The 16,575-nt window shown below is 34.7% G+C and overlaps 1 protein-coding gene across 1 annotated transcript; it reads right to left on the minus strand.

Annotated features, from left to right (window-relative positions):
- Positions 1-317: 317 nt before the first annotated feature.
- On the minus strand, positions 318-13,104 carry LOC123551969 (cytochrome P450 4A12A-like). Its single transcript, XM_053542244.1, has 10 exons — positions 12,890-13,104; positions 12,047-12,203; positions 9,064-9,245; positions 8,736-8,924; positions 7,182-7,481; positions 6,681-6,813; positions 4,972-5,101; positions 4,450-4,731; positions 2,595-2,660; positions 318-823 (listed from the first exon to the last, which is right to left on the minus strand). Exons 1-10 carry the CDS (start codon positions 13,061-13,063, stop codon positions 718-720), a joined length of 1,719 nt encoding a protein of 572 aa, XP_053398219.1. The 5' UTR covers positions 13,064-13,104; the 3' UTR covers positions 318-717.
- Positions 13,105-16,575: the final 3,471 nt, after the last annotated feature.

A 16,575-nucleotide genomic window follows, 5' to 3' on the forward strand; every position in this document is an offset into this window, starting at 1 on the left:
CCGTATCGATGTTACTCCATTTTAACAGATACTCTATTGTCCGTAAGCATTGAGCTGCCACATATTAATCTTCGCAAATGTGTTCGGGTGTTTTCGTTATATATACGCGACACTGTTACGTTTTTACTTAAAAAAATAACCTTTACAGTCAGATGTAGTGCTAAGTCTACATAGGTTATCAAGGGTTTGTATTCAGTTCAGATCATTTTTTTATTTATCGATATGGCTTCTACTCTTACATCATTATATGTTTTTGTTATTTTAAAAACATCTGTGTAGTAGATCTATTTATTTCTAATATGAGTCTACTGTCGCCAGTTGTTTTAACTGTCGGTTGCCTGGATGAATGACCGCTTGTCCAGTCCTGAATTTTCCTAAAAATACATGGAACCGCTGGTGACGAGTATTTTTGTCTTTGGATGCAAGAAATATTAAAAATAATTCAGTCGACATTTTATACAAGAGATACAAAATCTTAGCCTAAATTTTGTGAAAAAAAAAATCAAAGCAGAATTATGATACAAAGATAGTTAGAGATGCGAATAACACAATAAAAGGAAATTACATTTTTGTAGTTTTTATGCACCATCAGTTCAGAATCACACTGACTACGTCCGCATATTTTTTTCTCTAAAGCTGCAAAGGTTTGATAATGATTTTAAACTGTGTTCAGTCTAATTTTGTCCGGCAATTTCGCTCGCAAGTTTCATTGTAGTGTCAGCATTTCCGTTTCTCAGCAAACATGAACATTCCATCTTTTGTTCTCATGACGCCGGAAACCTTTTTAATTACTTCATGGTCTGGATCCAGTCTAAACGTAAAACTGAAATATACCATTAGATTTAGTGTCAATCTTACATATACTCTTAGATTTAAAGTCAAATTGAAGTATTGCGTTAGATCAAATATCAAACTGAGATGCACCATCAGATTTTATGTGAAACTGAGTTACTCCACCAGATTTAATGTGAAACTGAGATACGCCATTAGATTGGTTTAATGTTAAACTGAGATACGCCATCAGATTTTATGTGAAACTGAGATACGCCATCAGATTTAATGTAAAACTGAGATACACCATCAGATTTTATGTGAAACTGAGTTACTCCACCAGATTTAATGAGAAACTGAGATACACCATCAGATTTAATGTGAAACTGAGATACACCATCAGATTTAATACGAAACTGAGATACACCATTAGATTTAATGTGAAACTGAGATACGCCATCAGATTTAATATGAAACTGAGATGCACCATCATATTTTATGTGAAACTGAGATACGCCATCAGATTTAATATGAAACTGAGATGCACCATCATATTTTATGTGAAACTGAGATACGCCATCAGATTTAATGTTGAAAATGAGATACGCCATCAGATTTTATGTGAAACTGAGATACGCCATCAGATTTAATGTAAAACCGACATATTTCATCAGATATAATGCAAAGTTGAAATACCCCTTCAGAATTTATGTAAATCTAATTTGTACCTTTATATTTAATGTAAAGCTGAGTTATACCGAAATATTTGAATTCACACTTAGATACACCATCAGATTTCATGTACAACAAGGTCACGCCATTAGATTTAATAAAAACATGTAATATTCCATTAGACTTAACATAAAATTGAAATAAAATGCCAAAAACAAAAGCACTCAAATGTATATATTTATTCCTGTACCTTCTGACAAAGTTTGGTTCAGTTGAGTACTCCACACAAATTGTAAGTATAGTGAACAAACAAGCTAGTATAATATTCAATCATTCAAAAGCCTATAGCTCTGCAAAGGGCATCAAAATAAACCCCCAGTACAATGTTAGGCTTTGTGCACATAACACCTAAAAAATTACATTAAAATCCCAGCATTGGTCCTAACATTGAAGTTCAGGATCCAGAACTAATATAAGATATCATTCAACCTGAAAAACGCAAGCATTATAAAGACACTAGCTTTGTTACTGAACCTTCAAACTTTGGATGCAAGGATGCAGGGGGAGTAGTTCAGATGATCAGCCAGTTAAATTGGGGGAAGTAGAAGTGAACATTGACGCAACAGTGTAAACGACTATATGAAGGAAAATATGACATCATGCAGACAAATTTTCATATTTGACAATATTGGCGAAAAAATTCACATGCGATACAATTTGTGGGGTTTATAGTCGCACCAAAATAATCATAGGTATTGTGATGAATTTCAAGCTTTTGTCGTGTAGGAAGGCCCCAGATGCCCCTCCGTGCATTATTTCATCACAGGCAGACACTTGGTAGAACCAATAACCATCCGCAAGCCAGCTGGATTGCTTCCTCATATAAAGAATTCGACGTCCCAAGTAAGGCTCCAACTTAGTGAGGTTCGAACCCTCATCGGTGAGTGGCAAATGATTTGTAGCCAGCGACTTTAACCACCCGGCCACGTACGCTCCTTACATACAATAGAAGTAAATGCTTAAATGTCTGCATCCGTTTAAATGCGGTAATAATTATAAATGTGTTAATACATTTCAAAATGACAGTCAATGCACGCAACTGGATCGCAGGTCTACTGTATGTTTACTGTTAGAATAGATATTGGGCTTACTTTCTCAATAACTTTGAAAGTACAACCTTTTCCTCATTCATTGCAAAGTTCTGTTCAATACAGTTCCTGAAAAATACCGTAAAGTGGTAAAATTCAACAGTGAATAACCGTTACATTTATATTACCTAATCGTTCGATGGCAGCATAGCACAAATAACAGCTTCTTTGGCCTTACTGATTCGTCCTGTCCTTTACGAATAACCGTAACTATAGTTATCTCACTGATTCGTTCGCTGACATGACAGAACGAATAACCGTAGCTTTATCTTTTTTATCCGTTCGCTGGCAGTTAGGAACGACTTTATCTTAACTGATTGGTCCTTGCAAGATTGAACGAACAGCAATACCTTTAACCTTATTGATACGTTCACTGGCAGTGCGGAACGTATACATAAAGAAAATTACTTGGTTAGTAGCTATGTTGCACCTCAAAATATTAGCAACGCATTTTGATAGTCACTACCAAAATTCGGGCGAGTTTTGGTAGTCACTACCAAAATGCGTTACACTCACATTAAAACTATCCAAAAGATAAAGAGAAGTAATTTTTCCTGCAGGTCATCAAACTTTCGTTAGACAGGATGCCCATAAATATTATTACCAAGTTTGGTGAACATTGGACAAAAAACTGCTCAAGTAAGAGAGCAGAAACTGTCAACATTCGCAATATTGAGTTATTCGAGGGGCATAACTCCAGAGCTACTGAGATGATCTGACTGGTTATCGATCTTGGCCGAGATATATAGCAAATCAGCATACTGACAACGTTTGGTGGATATTGGATAAGAACTGCTCAAGTTAAAGAGCGGACGCTGTCAATACTTGCAATTTGAGCAATTAAAGTGGTGTAACTCCAGAACTACTGGGACGATCCGGCCGATTATCGAACTTGCCCGAGATGTTAACATTCTGACCAAGCTTGGTGAACATTGGATAAGAACTGCACAAGATAGACAGCGGACAAGTTTTGGAGGCACCCATATAAAAATATAAATCTAACGACAGAGAGTTCAGTTTTTGGAAAATTATACCATTAAGCGCGCGACCACATTTTACCATTATTTTACGTTGTGTTTCAAAGATATTTGATGGGGACTCTCGAAACCCGTCACCTTTAAAGAGAAAAAAACCTTTTTTGCTGGAGAAATCTAAGACCCCTAAAACACGCACAGAATTCACCATTTATGTTTATGTGGGATGTTTAAAAAATATGTAGGTGGAGGACCCATGTGTCATCTTCACAGTTATACTTCGTTTTACAGAATTCAACACTTTCAGGCTTTAAAACATCTCGGTGGATTATCCCTCCGACAACAATAGCACAATAAAACAACAAAACAATACAATGTTATTGTGTAGGAGGCCCTTTTCAAACGATCAGGAATATACATTTTGGTTGTTTTTATACGAAAACTATATCTCGGGAGGGGAACTGCAAACCCCTTCCCCCACCATTTTTATAGAAGACATTCCCTCCTTTTATCTCGCTCTTTTAATGTAAAAACCAGCATAGCCCCTGATGTAGAAAAAACTACCAAAATACGTTCCATTCCATGATCCTTAAAACATCATATGTACCCTTGCAACGCATTTTGTGACTACCAAAATGCGTTGCTACCATTTTGAGGTGTAACATAGCTACATCTTCATATTCATTTATAAATCAGTGATTGACAGGGAGTAGCCCGTTTTTGGCAAGTACTAAATGGCATGTACTAAATGCAAGATTTTGGTTCTCGTCAAATAAACTGAGCTGGCAGTGTGCCAGAAGTTACCTAAATAGCACATTTCTGTTAGACATTAAATAATATCTTGCAGCGATGTTCACACAATAAACAAAATACTATGTACGAACCTTGGTCCTGCTGAAAACGGTACATACTGGAAATGTTCAATCTTGTCGACATTTTCTTTTGAGAATCGTTCTGGTTTGAATTCCATGTGATCTGAACCCCATACATTCTCCATATGGTTTAATACATTCATACTAATCATGAACATTGTTCCTTTTGGGGCAACTCTATCGCCCAGATCAAAATCTTGTTCTGTTTCCCGGGCCACGCCTGTTACCGGGGCGTGTAATCGCATACCTTCTTTGATGCACATTGTGAGGTACTCCAATTGATTTAAATCTGACCTATCAAAAGTTTAGATGGCAGTTTGTTATTGTTAAATGATTTGCAAATTGACAAAAGTAATAAACTGCTTAATTTTTATCAATAGACTGTACAGGAAACAATTAGTTTTATTGTGATTTTGTTGCATTAAATTTCATATCGAGAGGGACCATTTTATCAATGTGTTTTTAGAGTGAAGCTAGAAGAAATATCCACAATTTTGGTGATAGAAGAAGTATCCATAATGTTGCGCATCGTACCATTCTACATCACCGGTTTCACTGTCTCCGAGTACTTCGTCAATCTCCGCCTGACACTTCCGCTGACATTCGGGATTTTCCGCTAATGAATACAGGATCCATGATATGGCACTAGCTGTTGTGTCATGACCTGGAAAACATTAGTGCAATGACACATTTTTGATCATTTCTTCAACATTCAAAAAAGGAATGAAATCATATGGAACAACTCTTTTATCAAAAATGAAAATAAAACCATGTACTATAATGAATGGTTTACAGCCGGAGTTGAATACATTAAAAATATATACGACTATAGAAAAAAAATAAGTTTTTGCCATTTGTAACAGCTCAAAATAGGTTTTATCTAAACAATTCAGAATTCTTTAATTATCATACGATCGTCTCTAATATTCCAAGTGAATGGAAGGAAAAGCTAAAAAATGAAAATCAATATAATGGGACAGAGACATTGCAACTATTCAGAAAGTTAAAAAATAAATAAACTACTATATAAACAATATTAGTGAAAATAAAACACAGCGACAATAAATAAATCTGAAACTAAATGGAATAGTGTCTATGAAAATTTAAATTGGAAAATGATATATAGTGCGACTTTTTCTAGTTGTATAGACTCAAAATTAAGGGGTTTCCAGTATAAATATCTTAAAAGGATTAAAGCAACAAATCAGTTTCTGCATAAATGCAAAATAATCGAATCCAGCTTATGCGATTTTTGTAACATGGAGATATAATCTTTGAACCATCTCTTTTGGGAATGCCAACTCGTACAAGACTTTTGGTAAAGTATCAAACAGTTCTTAAATAACAAAGGTATAGAATATACATTAAACTTCCAAAATGTTTCATTTGGTTCTCAAACAAAATCTCCAACTCAACAGATAATAAATTACATCATAATCTTAGCAAAATACTTTATATATAAATGCAAATTAAGAATTCAAAATCCAAGGATTGAATCGTTTATTAATTATCTCAAAACAATGAAAGAAATTGAAAAACACAATAAAATACCCAGCTATAACAAAAAGTGGGATCCGCTGCCGCTATAAATTGCGACATTCCAACATTTTGGAGATCTAAATGAAGGATACTTTTACTTTCTTTGGACCATTTTATTTACCTTTTTTCTTGAATTATTTTTTTCCAACTCATACTCTAACACTCTGTCGCCTTTAGACTCTTATCTCATAACAAAACATCATACTTTACATGCTCAAATTCGAATCATCATATAATCATAATATATTAACTACGTACTGGTGTATATTTGAATGTTGTTTGTTTTTTGTTTCTTTTTTTGTTTATAATCATATTATATTGAATTACGTACGGATGTATATTTGAATGGGGTTTTTTTCTCTCTGTTCACTGATTTATTCAGAAGTATGTATCTATATATGTATATATGTTATGTGTGTGTAAAGTTTTGAATAAACGGGCTATATTCTATGTAGCTAAAAAACATGCAAAAAAGCATTTACAAAACATACAATAGTGTTAATTTTAGCTGATAATTTTAGATTGACTGCAACGAAAACTTGAAACTCGCAAGTTTTTATCTTCAAAAATTGTTTCACACGGGCAGATTTGGTTGGGACCCGAGATGGATACAAACCAGCGACTTTCTGAGCCGTATGTATCTAATAAGTCCTCCTTGAGGAGGCATTCTCAATGCAAAAAAATTACTTCATAAAACAAATCACCTTCAAACAAAAACGTGTCAACTTCATTTCGTATTTCCAGTCTTGAGAGTCCCCGACCCTCCTCATCCCTCGCGGTTAGAAGGATGTCTAGAAAGTCAATGTACCGACTACTCATAGGTTTTCCGGTCTGTTCCTGTTAGAAAGAGGATAAACATAAAATACCAATTTTCAGAATGTCAAGCAAGGAGGTCTCGATTTTGTTGGTATAAAAGTAGAGAATAATAAAATATACTTATGTTGATATTAAGTAAAACATTACAATCCGGAATCTGATATCTGACTCTATACCTAAAATAACGAACAGGACACAAAAGTTGAAAATACACGCCATTAAGTAACACCAGGAGAAGTTTAAATGCCGAGAAAAACCGCTACCACTGTCAATGTTTTCTGTAATTTTGCTTTTAGCAACTTTTCCACGGCCTTCCTATCAGCCCTTGAAAGGTTTGATACAGATTTAAAACATATAAAGTCACACATTTCCGTTTTCAAATAAATTACCAGCGTATCTCTTCGTTTGTCGATAATTTCTTCCGCAACGGAGTGCACAAATTCACAGTCTTTCCTGAACTGTCGCCCCACTGAACTTATATTCCAAACGGTATCGAAAAACGTTATGGGGTGCCTGGTAAATAAATATGCAGAACAAGTTATACTATTTAGGTTACGGTTAGAGACCACCAATTCAAAAAAGTACAGAGAACTTACCAGGAATAGGGTAATGTTTGTCCATTCTGATTGTTTTGTAATATAACTTGGTGACAAACAAAAGCAGTGATTACTTTTTAAAACTGAAATAACTGTTTACTGCATTTCCAGTATTTCATTATAAATTCTGACAATATTTGCTACATTGGATACGTGTTGAAAAAAACTCTGTTCTCCCACCATGCCAACGACGTAAACAGGGTCTTATCTCAAACATGTGAAAATCACTCAAATAAAGTATCGCTATTCATGTGTGTTTCGTCCGTTATTTAGGCGGAACTAAGACAGTTCTGGAAAGAAATGTGATTAAATATACATGTTTCAATTTATGGAAGGCCGTAAACGCCATAATGTTATAATGGAAGCCTATATGGGAAAATAATTGGTGGCCTCTAACCTTATGAAAAGAAACCGCACATAAATCGTCCTTGGTCGTTTTTATCCAGGTTGTAGCCCACGAACAAAATTTGGGTCATGCCAAAATGACTCGCAACAATGTCTGCAAAGTTGTTTGTTTGCCTTTTCCAACAAACAAAAATCTGATCTTAAATCCGATTCTAATATAAGACATCTTCAAAAATATTTTGATTTGATTGAGAAACTTACATATAGAGGATAATTGTTGGTTTCGGTGCAATATCACGTTATAATTTCACCGAGTGGGCACCAAAAGTGATATTTTCACGAGTGGCGCAGCCACGAGTGAAAATTACAACTTTTGGTGTTCACGAGTGAAATTACCGTGATATTACATCGATACCAACAATTTTTCTGTTTATTTTATGTCTAAAACTCTACTTTTGTTGTGTTTATTTCAATTAAATGTCGAAATTTGCGGGAAATTTTATCAGGAAGAATCGCAAAGATGACGTCATTTTAACGACATCATCGTCATATTGTTTCCGGCTTTCAGTACGCTCGGTAAACTTTTTGACGTTAATCCGGGTATCAGATTTGATAATTTTCACCGAGTGGCCAGTGAGTTTATCAGGATATAATTCACCGTTATATTTCGATAAACCACCGAAAAACATAAAATAAAAATCTGTATTCTATACCGTCTGTTAGTCTGTTCACTGTTTTCACATATGGATTAGTTTCTCTGTAATGCAACATGGCCATTGATTAATTGGTTGAATATGAAAATGGTTAAAATCAAGAAATATTTATACAAGGAATGCGATAATTACACTCTGAAGAACGATTAAGAGCGCATTTATCCTACCTTTTACCAAAATATAGAATAATTGTTTTTTTCATTTTTTTGTTCCGTTCTGCTCTTTTCAAGTTTACATTTCTCTTAGTATTTAGCCCTCAATATGGTAGATACTGTTTCGATCATCTAATGAACATGTTCTGGAATGAAACAAATGATATTGTAATACATGTATCAAACATGTGACTACCATACCCAGCGTTCTGTACATCCTTACTGTACGAGAATGCGCATTTCAGTATGATTTCCAACGTGCATAAACATACATTCTGGAAAACTTCAAACCTTTCGCCAGCTTCAACATTTGTAGTTATTTTTTTCTGAAAATTGAGAGAAAAAAAAACAAGTATGAAATATATGTCGATACGGGTATCAGTCGTCTACTCAGCCAAAGAAAATGACACATGTAACATTTATTGACAGGAGTTTTAAACAATTTTGAGAGAACAAAATATTTACCACGAGTGTATCAGCCGACTGGTTAAACACTTTAGTGTAAGGCTTTAGAATGTCAAAGTGGAAGGCGGGAGTTAGCAGACGTCTGTTTCGCGCCCATTTCTCTCCATTGGCAACAAGCAATCCTTCACCTAGCCATGGCTGTAAGAACCGATAAGGTCCTCCAAGACCTTTTGACTTTGGTTCTATTAAAACAGTAAGAATATTTACAATCTTAGCAAACTGACCTTTAACATTTTATCTTTGCATGCAGGCAATGCAACAAAAAAAACCAGCTGAAAGCAATAAGCCTTTGCCTATATAATGTAGGCATCACAGGTAGAAACTTTAATAGCTTAGAGACCAGTTTCAGAATGGCTGAAAACAAGATCCAATTCAGAAACGTCCAATGAGATGAGCGAATACTCAGACTGGTCTCCAAACTAAGCCAAGTCTACAATGTTTTGTTTTTCTTACGTAGATGTACGAACTTAAATATCACTTTGGTTCTTATGGACACAGTGCCTAGGTTTTACCCCCGCACGATGATTCAAACGACAGCATATTTATATCATTGTTTGATTGTTCTGGTTCTCATGCATCAGGTTGTTAATGATAAAAGTTCAGTGCATACTATAATGTTATACAAAAGTGTTTTTTATGTATTGAAACGTTTTAATGAAGAAAACAATCATAATCATCAAACATGTTATCGTTTGAGTTATTGTGCGGGATTTATAATTCATTAGAAACGCTTTTAATGTTTACAATAAGATTATAGTATCTGACATGAAATCGGAAGGCTTCACTTTTTAAATATCCGAGTGAATGCATGTCTTCCAGTTCAAGACAATATTAGTGTTGAGTTTGTAAGTATTTAAAATCTACCTCCATGAATTGATATATAACAGTCTTTGCAGATTTGTGGTAAAAAAACTGTTAAATCCTATCGAACAAACAATTTATTCAAAAAGCAGTTTCTGAGATAAATCAAACCATAACCTATGGAAGGAATCTTCTTGTCTGATATTATTAAACTATCAATTATAAACTGAAAATTATTGGACTGCAGCATTTATTTTCTATTTCAATTTTAGTTTGAGAGTGGGACTTGAGCTGGGTGGGCCTTAATCTAAAAAGTCCGTAATTTACAAACCCTAGTTTATAGTTAAAAGATGGTAAAAATGTTGCCAATGGAAGGCAAAATCGAGAAAGTCCAACCAGGCAAAATTTAGAGAGAGAAAATATTTTAATGAATCAAACACCCGATGCATCCGGCCAAATGCCGAGAAAATGGATCTTTGTCAAGAGATCAGGGTATGCATTTGTCAACTGCAAAGCTCTCAGACAAATGGCAAACTGTTATATATCGAACGCCGGAGCTGTCTTATACTGGATGAATATGAGGTATCTTCTTTATTTAGAATAGCATCTTCTCAAGATCTTGTAATGTCTTGTTAATTACTGAATTATCATGTTGAGATACAGTGTTATCATGTCTAATGTATGTACTACTTTGTCAGCGTAATATATTATTTGTTTAAACGGCCATCCCATTTTCTCAAAGCAACATGCTCTCTTGTCCACACTATCTTGTCTAAGTGACGAACTACCGGTATTTTGTTTAACGACCATCCTATTTTCTAAATATAACATGCTATCATGTCCAGTGTGTATATTATCTTCTTGAGTAACGTACTCTTTTCTCAAGCGACCATGACAATTAAGTATGCACACTGGACAGGATATAGAGAATCCATCATTGGTCTTCGGTTAAGATCAGAAAATCCCAGCCCGAGGGCGCACCGCTCAAGTCTTAAACGAGGCTGAGCCGAGTTTAAGACTTGAGCGGTGCGCCCGAGGGTTGGGATTTCCGATCTTCACCGAACACCAATGATGGATTCTATTTCTCACTAATATGAAACTAATTAAAACGCGGGAAATTGGCGTCCGTAAGCAGAAGTGACGTCGTGACATTTCAGTGACGCACAATAACAAAGTTCCGCTTTAGTTTTATCGTTTGTAGCGTAACCGGTACGTTCTTATCATAAAGTAATGAATTTTGAATCGAGAAATACACTATAAGGAACGGAGAGGAAAGATAAAGGTACCTGATTTTTAATTATTTTACATAAGTAATATGAATATTCAGTGCATGAAGTAGTCCGTCACAGGAGTGTGGGATAACCCATGTGAGATAAGATTTTCCAGCATTGCTAAAAATAGAGATTTTTCTGTCTGATAAGTGAGAAAGCATGTTACTTTGAGAAAATAGGATGACCGTTTAAAATAATGATATCTTTGAGAAAGTAGGATGGTCTTTTAACAAAATAGTACACCACTCTGACAAGATAGTATGTTAACTGGACATGATAGCATGTTACTTTGAGAAGACAGGATGTTTGTTTGACAAAATAATACGTCACGCTGACAAGATAGTTACTGTATGTTACTTTGAGGAAAAGGGATGATTTTTTAACCAAATAGTACGTCACTCTGGCAAGACAGTATATACACTGGACATAATAGCAAGCTACTTTGAGAAAATAGAATGGTTGTTTGACAAACTAGTATGTCACTTTGACAAGAAAGAACGTAACTTTGAGGAAACAGGATGGTCGGTTAACAAAATAGTACGTCCCTGGACAGAAAACATGAATACAAAATTATAAATCACTCTGACAATAAAGTACATACGTTAGACATGATAGCATTTCAAGTCATCATGATAACACAGTAATTAACAAGACATAGCAGGATCTTAAAAGATACTACTCTAGATAATTTAAAGAAGATACCTCGTTTTCATCTAATATAAAACAGAAACAGCTCTGGCGTTCCATAGTAATAACATATGGGGAACTTATTCTGTTGAGATCTAGCAGATATTATATCTTGTACATTTTAACTAATAGTGAAATCTAAGCAATAACATAAAAACTGAACGAAGAAGTTTAAGTCTGTTTTTCACATCTAGAAAAACCAGTTGATCAAAGCCAACACTCACCATTGCTCTTGCATATTTTCATTGTCACTTTTGGACTGCAGGGCACAACAATTGGTTTCTGAAACATGCCCCAGAGTAGAACATATCCTTGTTTACTCCCGTAGGTGTTGGCCATTTCCACAAAATACATCAATCGTTTGTGACTCTCTGCAGGAAACTGAAACAGGAGTATATAAGGGTCTGAATAAAGTTTGCTTATATATAATCTGCAACCATTTATTTTAAGCCTCATTATTTTGGTCTGATTTTTTCTATTTATGTAAACTTTGCTCACCCGCGCGTTGATAAATTCCAGAAAACACAAAATACCAATGGCAGTAAAAGAATTCAGTATCATTTCTTGAGTATTTAAATGTCTACATCATTTCTGCTTATAAACAATATGACAGTATTTGAAGTGTTAAAGACAGGTATTGACCTCCAGATCGTATGACAACAAAAAGGAGAAAATCACCAAGTATCAAAAACTTGCTCTGGATGTTGCTATCTTATTTCTTAAAAGGGCTTTCAAAATTAGTTACTGATGGAAACATTGCAGAAATCAGCCACCATAGAAATGAACTAAAACGTGAGACTCGTCCTTGAAATAAAGAAGTTGTCGTTGTGTTTGTCGAATGAACTGCATAAATAAAACAAATAATGGCAACAGTTTGCTTAAGCCAATCAAATTGCTTAAGTACTTCTTTCACCTCGTCCCAGGTATTAACCTTTTCAACGTAAACCGTAAACCACTACGGTAACAAACATGCAAATACGAAATTATTTTCTAATCAAAAGTATTATATTATTTCTACGTGACTTTTTCTGTCAGTTTCACTTTAGATAAAAAAAAAGGCTACTTACAGTAAAAAAGCTCCCGAACAACCAATGACATTTTTCTGGCCCTTTCGCTCCTTTAAAACTCCGTTTTATTCGCCGTAAATGGATGAAAAACAAAACAACGTAGTATGAAACAAAAATTCCTAATATTGTTAAAATTGTGTGCAAAATTAAGGGTAGTTTATGAAACACTTCCATTGTAAATAAGCAGTATAATCTCTACACTGTACAACCGACTCTTACGGATTACTCATCAACATACGTTTTTATACGACACGAAAAGGTTTAAAATGTAGGTGAATTAAATCTACAGGTTAGGTGCTAGAATTTGGGCCGATTTTATGCACTTTTGTTTTTTATATATACAAATACAAATTTTAACACAAGTCTAGCAAAATTCTATAGGGTATCCCATTCAATAGTCTTGTAAAATAAATAGCTAACAGGGAAAATAAAAATGACAGCGTATAATAATGGTTTTGAACTGCAAAAATGAATTAATTTCGCTTAATATTTACATGTGTTCACAACTTAACCACTATTAAAATATATATTCTAACGTATATGTACCCGTGAAAGAATAACACAGATAAATGCTACACGTGCATGTGCACTATAAGAATGAAAGGAAACAACTAAATAAATTTAGGTCATGGCGACTTTTCCAACATTTGTGATGGATTTTTCGTGTTATGTTTAATTTTTTTGTTGTTGTTTTGTTTTTTAGATTAGAGTCACATCGGCACAATTTAGATCATATGGTGACTTTTCAAGCTTTTGATGGTGGGGGCGGACTCCAGGTATCCCTCCAGGTATTATTTCGTTGCTGGCGAATACCTGGATAGAACCACCGATCTTCCGTTTGCCAGCTAGATAGCCTTCTCACATTAAGAATTTTACACCCAAATAGAGGTATCGAGCCCGAATCGGAGAGGAGCAAGTGATTTGAAGTCAACGACCTAAGCCACTCGGCCACGGAGACCCCGTTGGTGTTGGGAAAGATCCCAAGTGGCCCTCCAGGCATTGATTGAGAACATTTGTAAAACCACTGAGCTGTGGATGGCTTCCACACATGAAGAATTCTAAAAACTAAGCGAGGTTTCTTAGGCACGTCGATGAAATGCAAGGAATTTGAAGCCAGCGACCTTAGTCTCTTGGCAACAACGGTCCTAACATCCACTTTCTTAGTGCTACATTTGCAGAATCCAGAGGGACTGGTTTGTGCAGTCGTCCTACATACGGGCTCATGCGCCAACACAGACCGAATGATTCTGCAGATGTTGTTACACGTGGTCTGTCGCTATTCTTCTAAAAGCTTATTTTTAGAATCTTATTTTTTTCTTCTGTCAAATATCCAAATAATTGTGAAGAATGACAGAAATTAGCCTCTTATTTTTTGACGCTGGAGCTCCGCCATGTAATTTTATCGATTAAACAAATATTGAAAAGGAAAATTCAGTTATAGCTTAAGGTATTCGACCCGTAAAAGTAATGTTTAAAAAATCGCATTAACTTGATACTGTCTTAAAGTTAACATTGTTTTGCAATTTTTAAACACCTTCTACCGTGTCGTTGTTTTTTTTTTTTTCAAAATTTTGTATAATTTATGATATTTTCCTCAAGCTGAAATAGAGACAAATTTCAAAGTGATAACCACTGTACAAAACCATCGCAGAGAATTCATTATACCAATAATTTTGATAAAAGAAACCTCAAAATATTGGATAACAATATAAAACACAAAATACAACTGTTGATAACATTTTTTCTGGGGAGCCACAAGTAAAAGGATTTAATCGAATCGGAATTTAGTTCAATCACTGAAACATTATGGCCGAGTCCTGTGAGACTGTTTTGAATTCCGTTCTCTACATTCAAAAATAACCATGGGCAGAAGTAAACCTACCTACATTTCTTCGACAATATGTAAACTAAAGAGTAAAGGCAAAATAAAGAACTTTTACTGCAAGTAACTCAGCATTTTCAAAGATGTCTAACCTTGCACCCTTCTGTATTACAGGTAAAATGTATTTTAAACAGCAAGAAATGACTTATCAGATGAAACATTTCGTTCTTTTTTTACATTATATCAATAATAAGTTTTGCAAAAGCAGTTTAACTTACTACTAAAAAGAAATATGAAGAAAACAAGTTTGGTCCTAGTTATTACGGGTCCATTACCTTAACTCATTTTATTGACCGAAGAGATAATCTGACTCAGAGCTTGATTATTTTTCAGTGATTTGGGAGCCATATTTTCTGTCAGTATGTTGAAGCCAGAATATTTTTGTCAAGCAAAACCAAAGACCCCCGCCCCCAAACCTCACAATATCAAATGGTCGGCCCCTTACCTTGAAATAACACACATTCTGATACACATTGTGTGTAGACGCAAACTGGATTAAATTATAAATACGTTTTAAAACATTTAAACTGTAGTCTGACCACAGTATATGCAGCTGAACGTTTTGTTCGCACAGCACATAATCTTAATTAAGGTAGTTTTGTACGTTTGAAATAAACAGTGTTGTACTATGGAAGCTTTTGAAATAAACAGTATTGCAGAATGTGTTTTTTTTTTAAATCATATTTTTGTTCAAAGCATACTAGTAATCGTATCCGACGGAAATTCAGGCAAAAATAAAGACAGGGTCGTGTGCTTGATTTTTTGTTGATATTCATTCTCCGGCCAACTCGAGAGCATGCTCTGAAGTTGATACAAACACTCGTCGGTAAATTTTTAATGTTATCGTATTTCCCTTAATAAACAGTACTGAACTGTCAGACATTATAGCAGCGTTAATCAAACCGAGGTAAAAGTTCTAAAAGTTTACAAACCATTATGTCATTGTAATAGAGACAATAATCACGTAGACTTCACTTTTTCCTATGTATCCGAAATATCAGTCTGCATATTATCCGTAATTACGTTTTTCGGTTGTTCAAAAGGTAGAAAACAAGATTTCCCAAGTCTGAATTCCGGGACAGACATATATGTTCTCAGTGACGACTGACGGCAACCCCCTTGTCAAGTCAAGTCAAGTCAAGTAGTCAGGTACTATCTATTTACAAAGGCGGAGATATTAACAAGAAACAAAAGCTCTTATAAGCTTTTTGCACCGACTTACAAGGCAATCACGTAACTCATTACGCAGTCAGATAAAATGAACAAAGTATTCTTTAAGTACATGACTGCTGAAAATATACTAGCTAAAATGGTCTAATCAGCACATACATTTGTATATATTATATACATGTACATGTATAAGAATGTTAAGCGCATACATTTAGAAAGTTTAGAAAGTTAAGCCCTCCAATACAAGTGGGGAAGTTGTCAGCTACTGAACAATTAAGTCAATTCCTGGTGAGGCATTCAAGGTTACTAACAAATGTATATAGCGAGACATGACCCGCATTGAGATAATATTTACATGAATTTACCTTTTTCATAGATACTGGAGATGAAGTGTCGAAGGAAGAGGCGTGCTAAATATGCAGTTTTTCTAAGCTTGATCAATTGCATTTTATAGTCGCCACGTATTACAAATGGGTGATCCCGAAGGACGTAGTTTATAGCATAATGTAGTTTAATTCTCCTCCAAACTACTTTTAGATGAACAACTAATAATTCTGAAGAATGACTTACTATAGTATTATGTAATTTTATCGATTAAAGAAATACTGAAAAGGAAAATTCAGTTATAGTTTAA

This window comes from Mercenaria mercenaria, chromosome 4, assembly GCF_021730395.1.
Source record: "Mercenaria mercenaria strain notata chromosome 4, MADL_Memer_1, whole genome shotgun sequence".
Taxonomy (NCBI): Eukaryota; Metazoa; Mollusca; class Bivalvia; order Venerida; family Veneridae; genus Mercenaria; species Mercenaria mercenaria.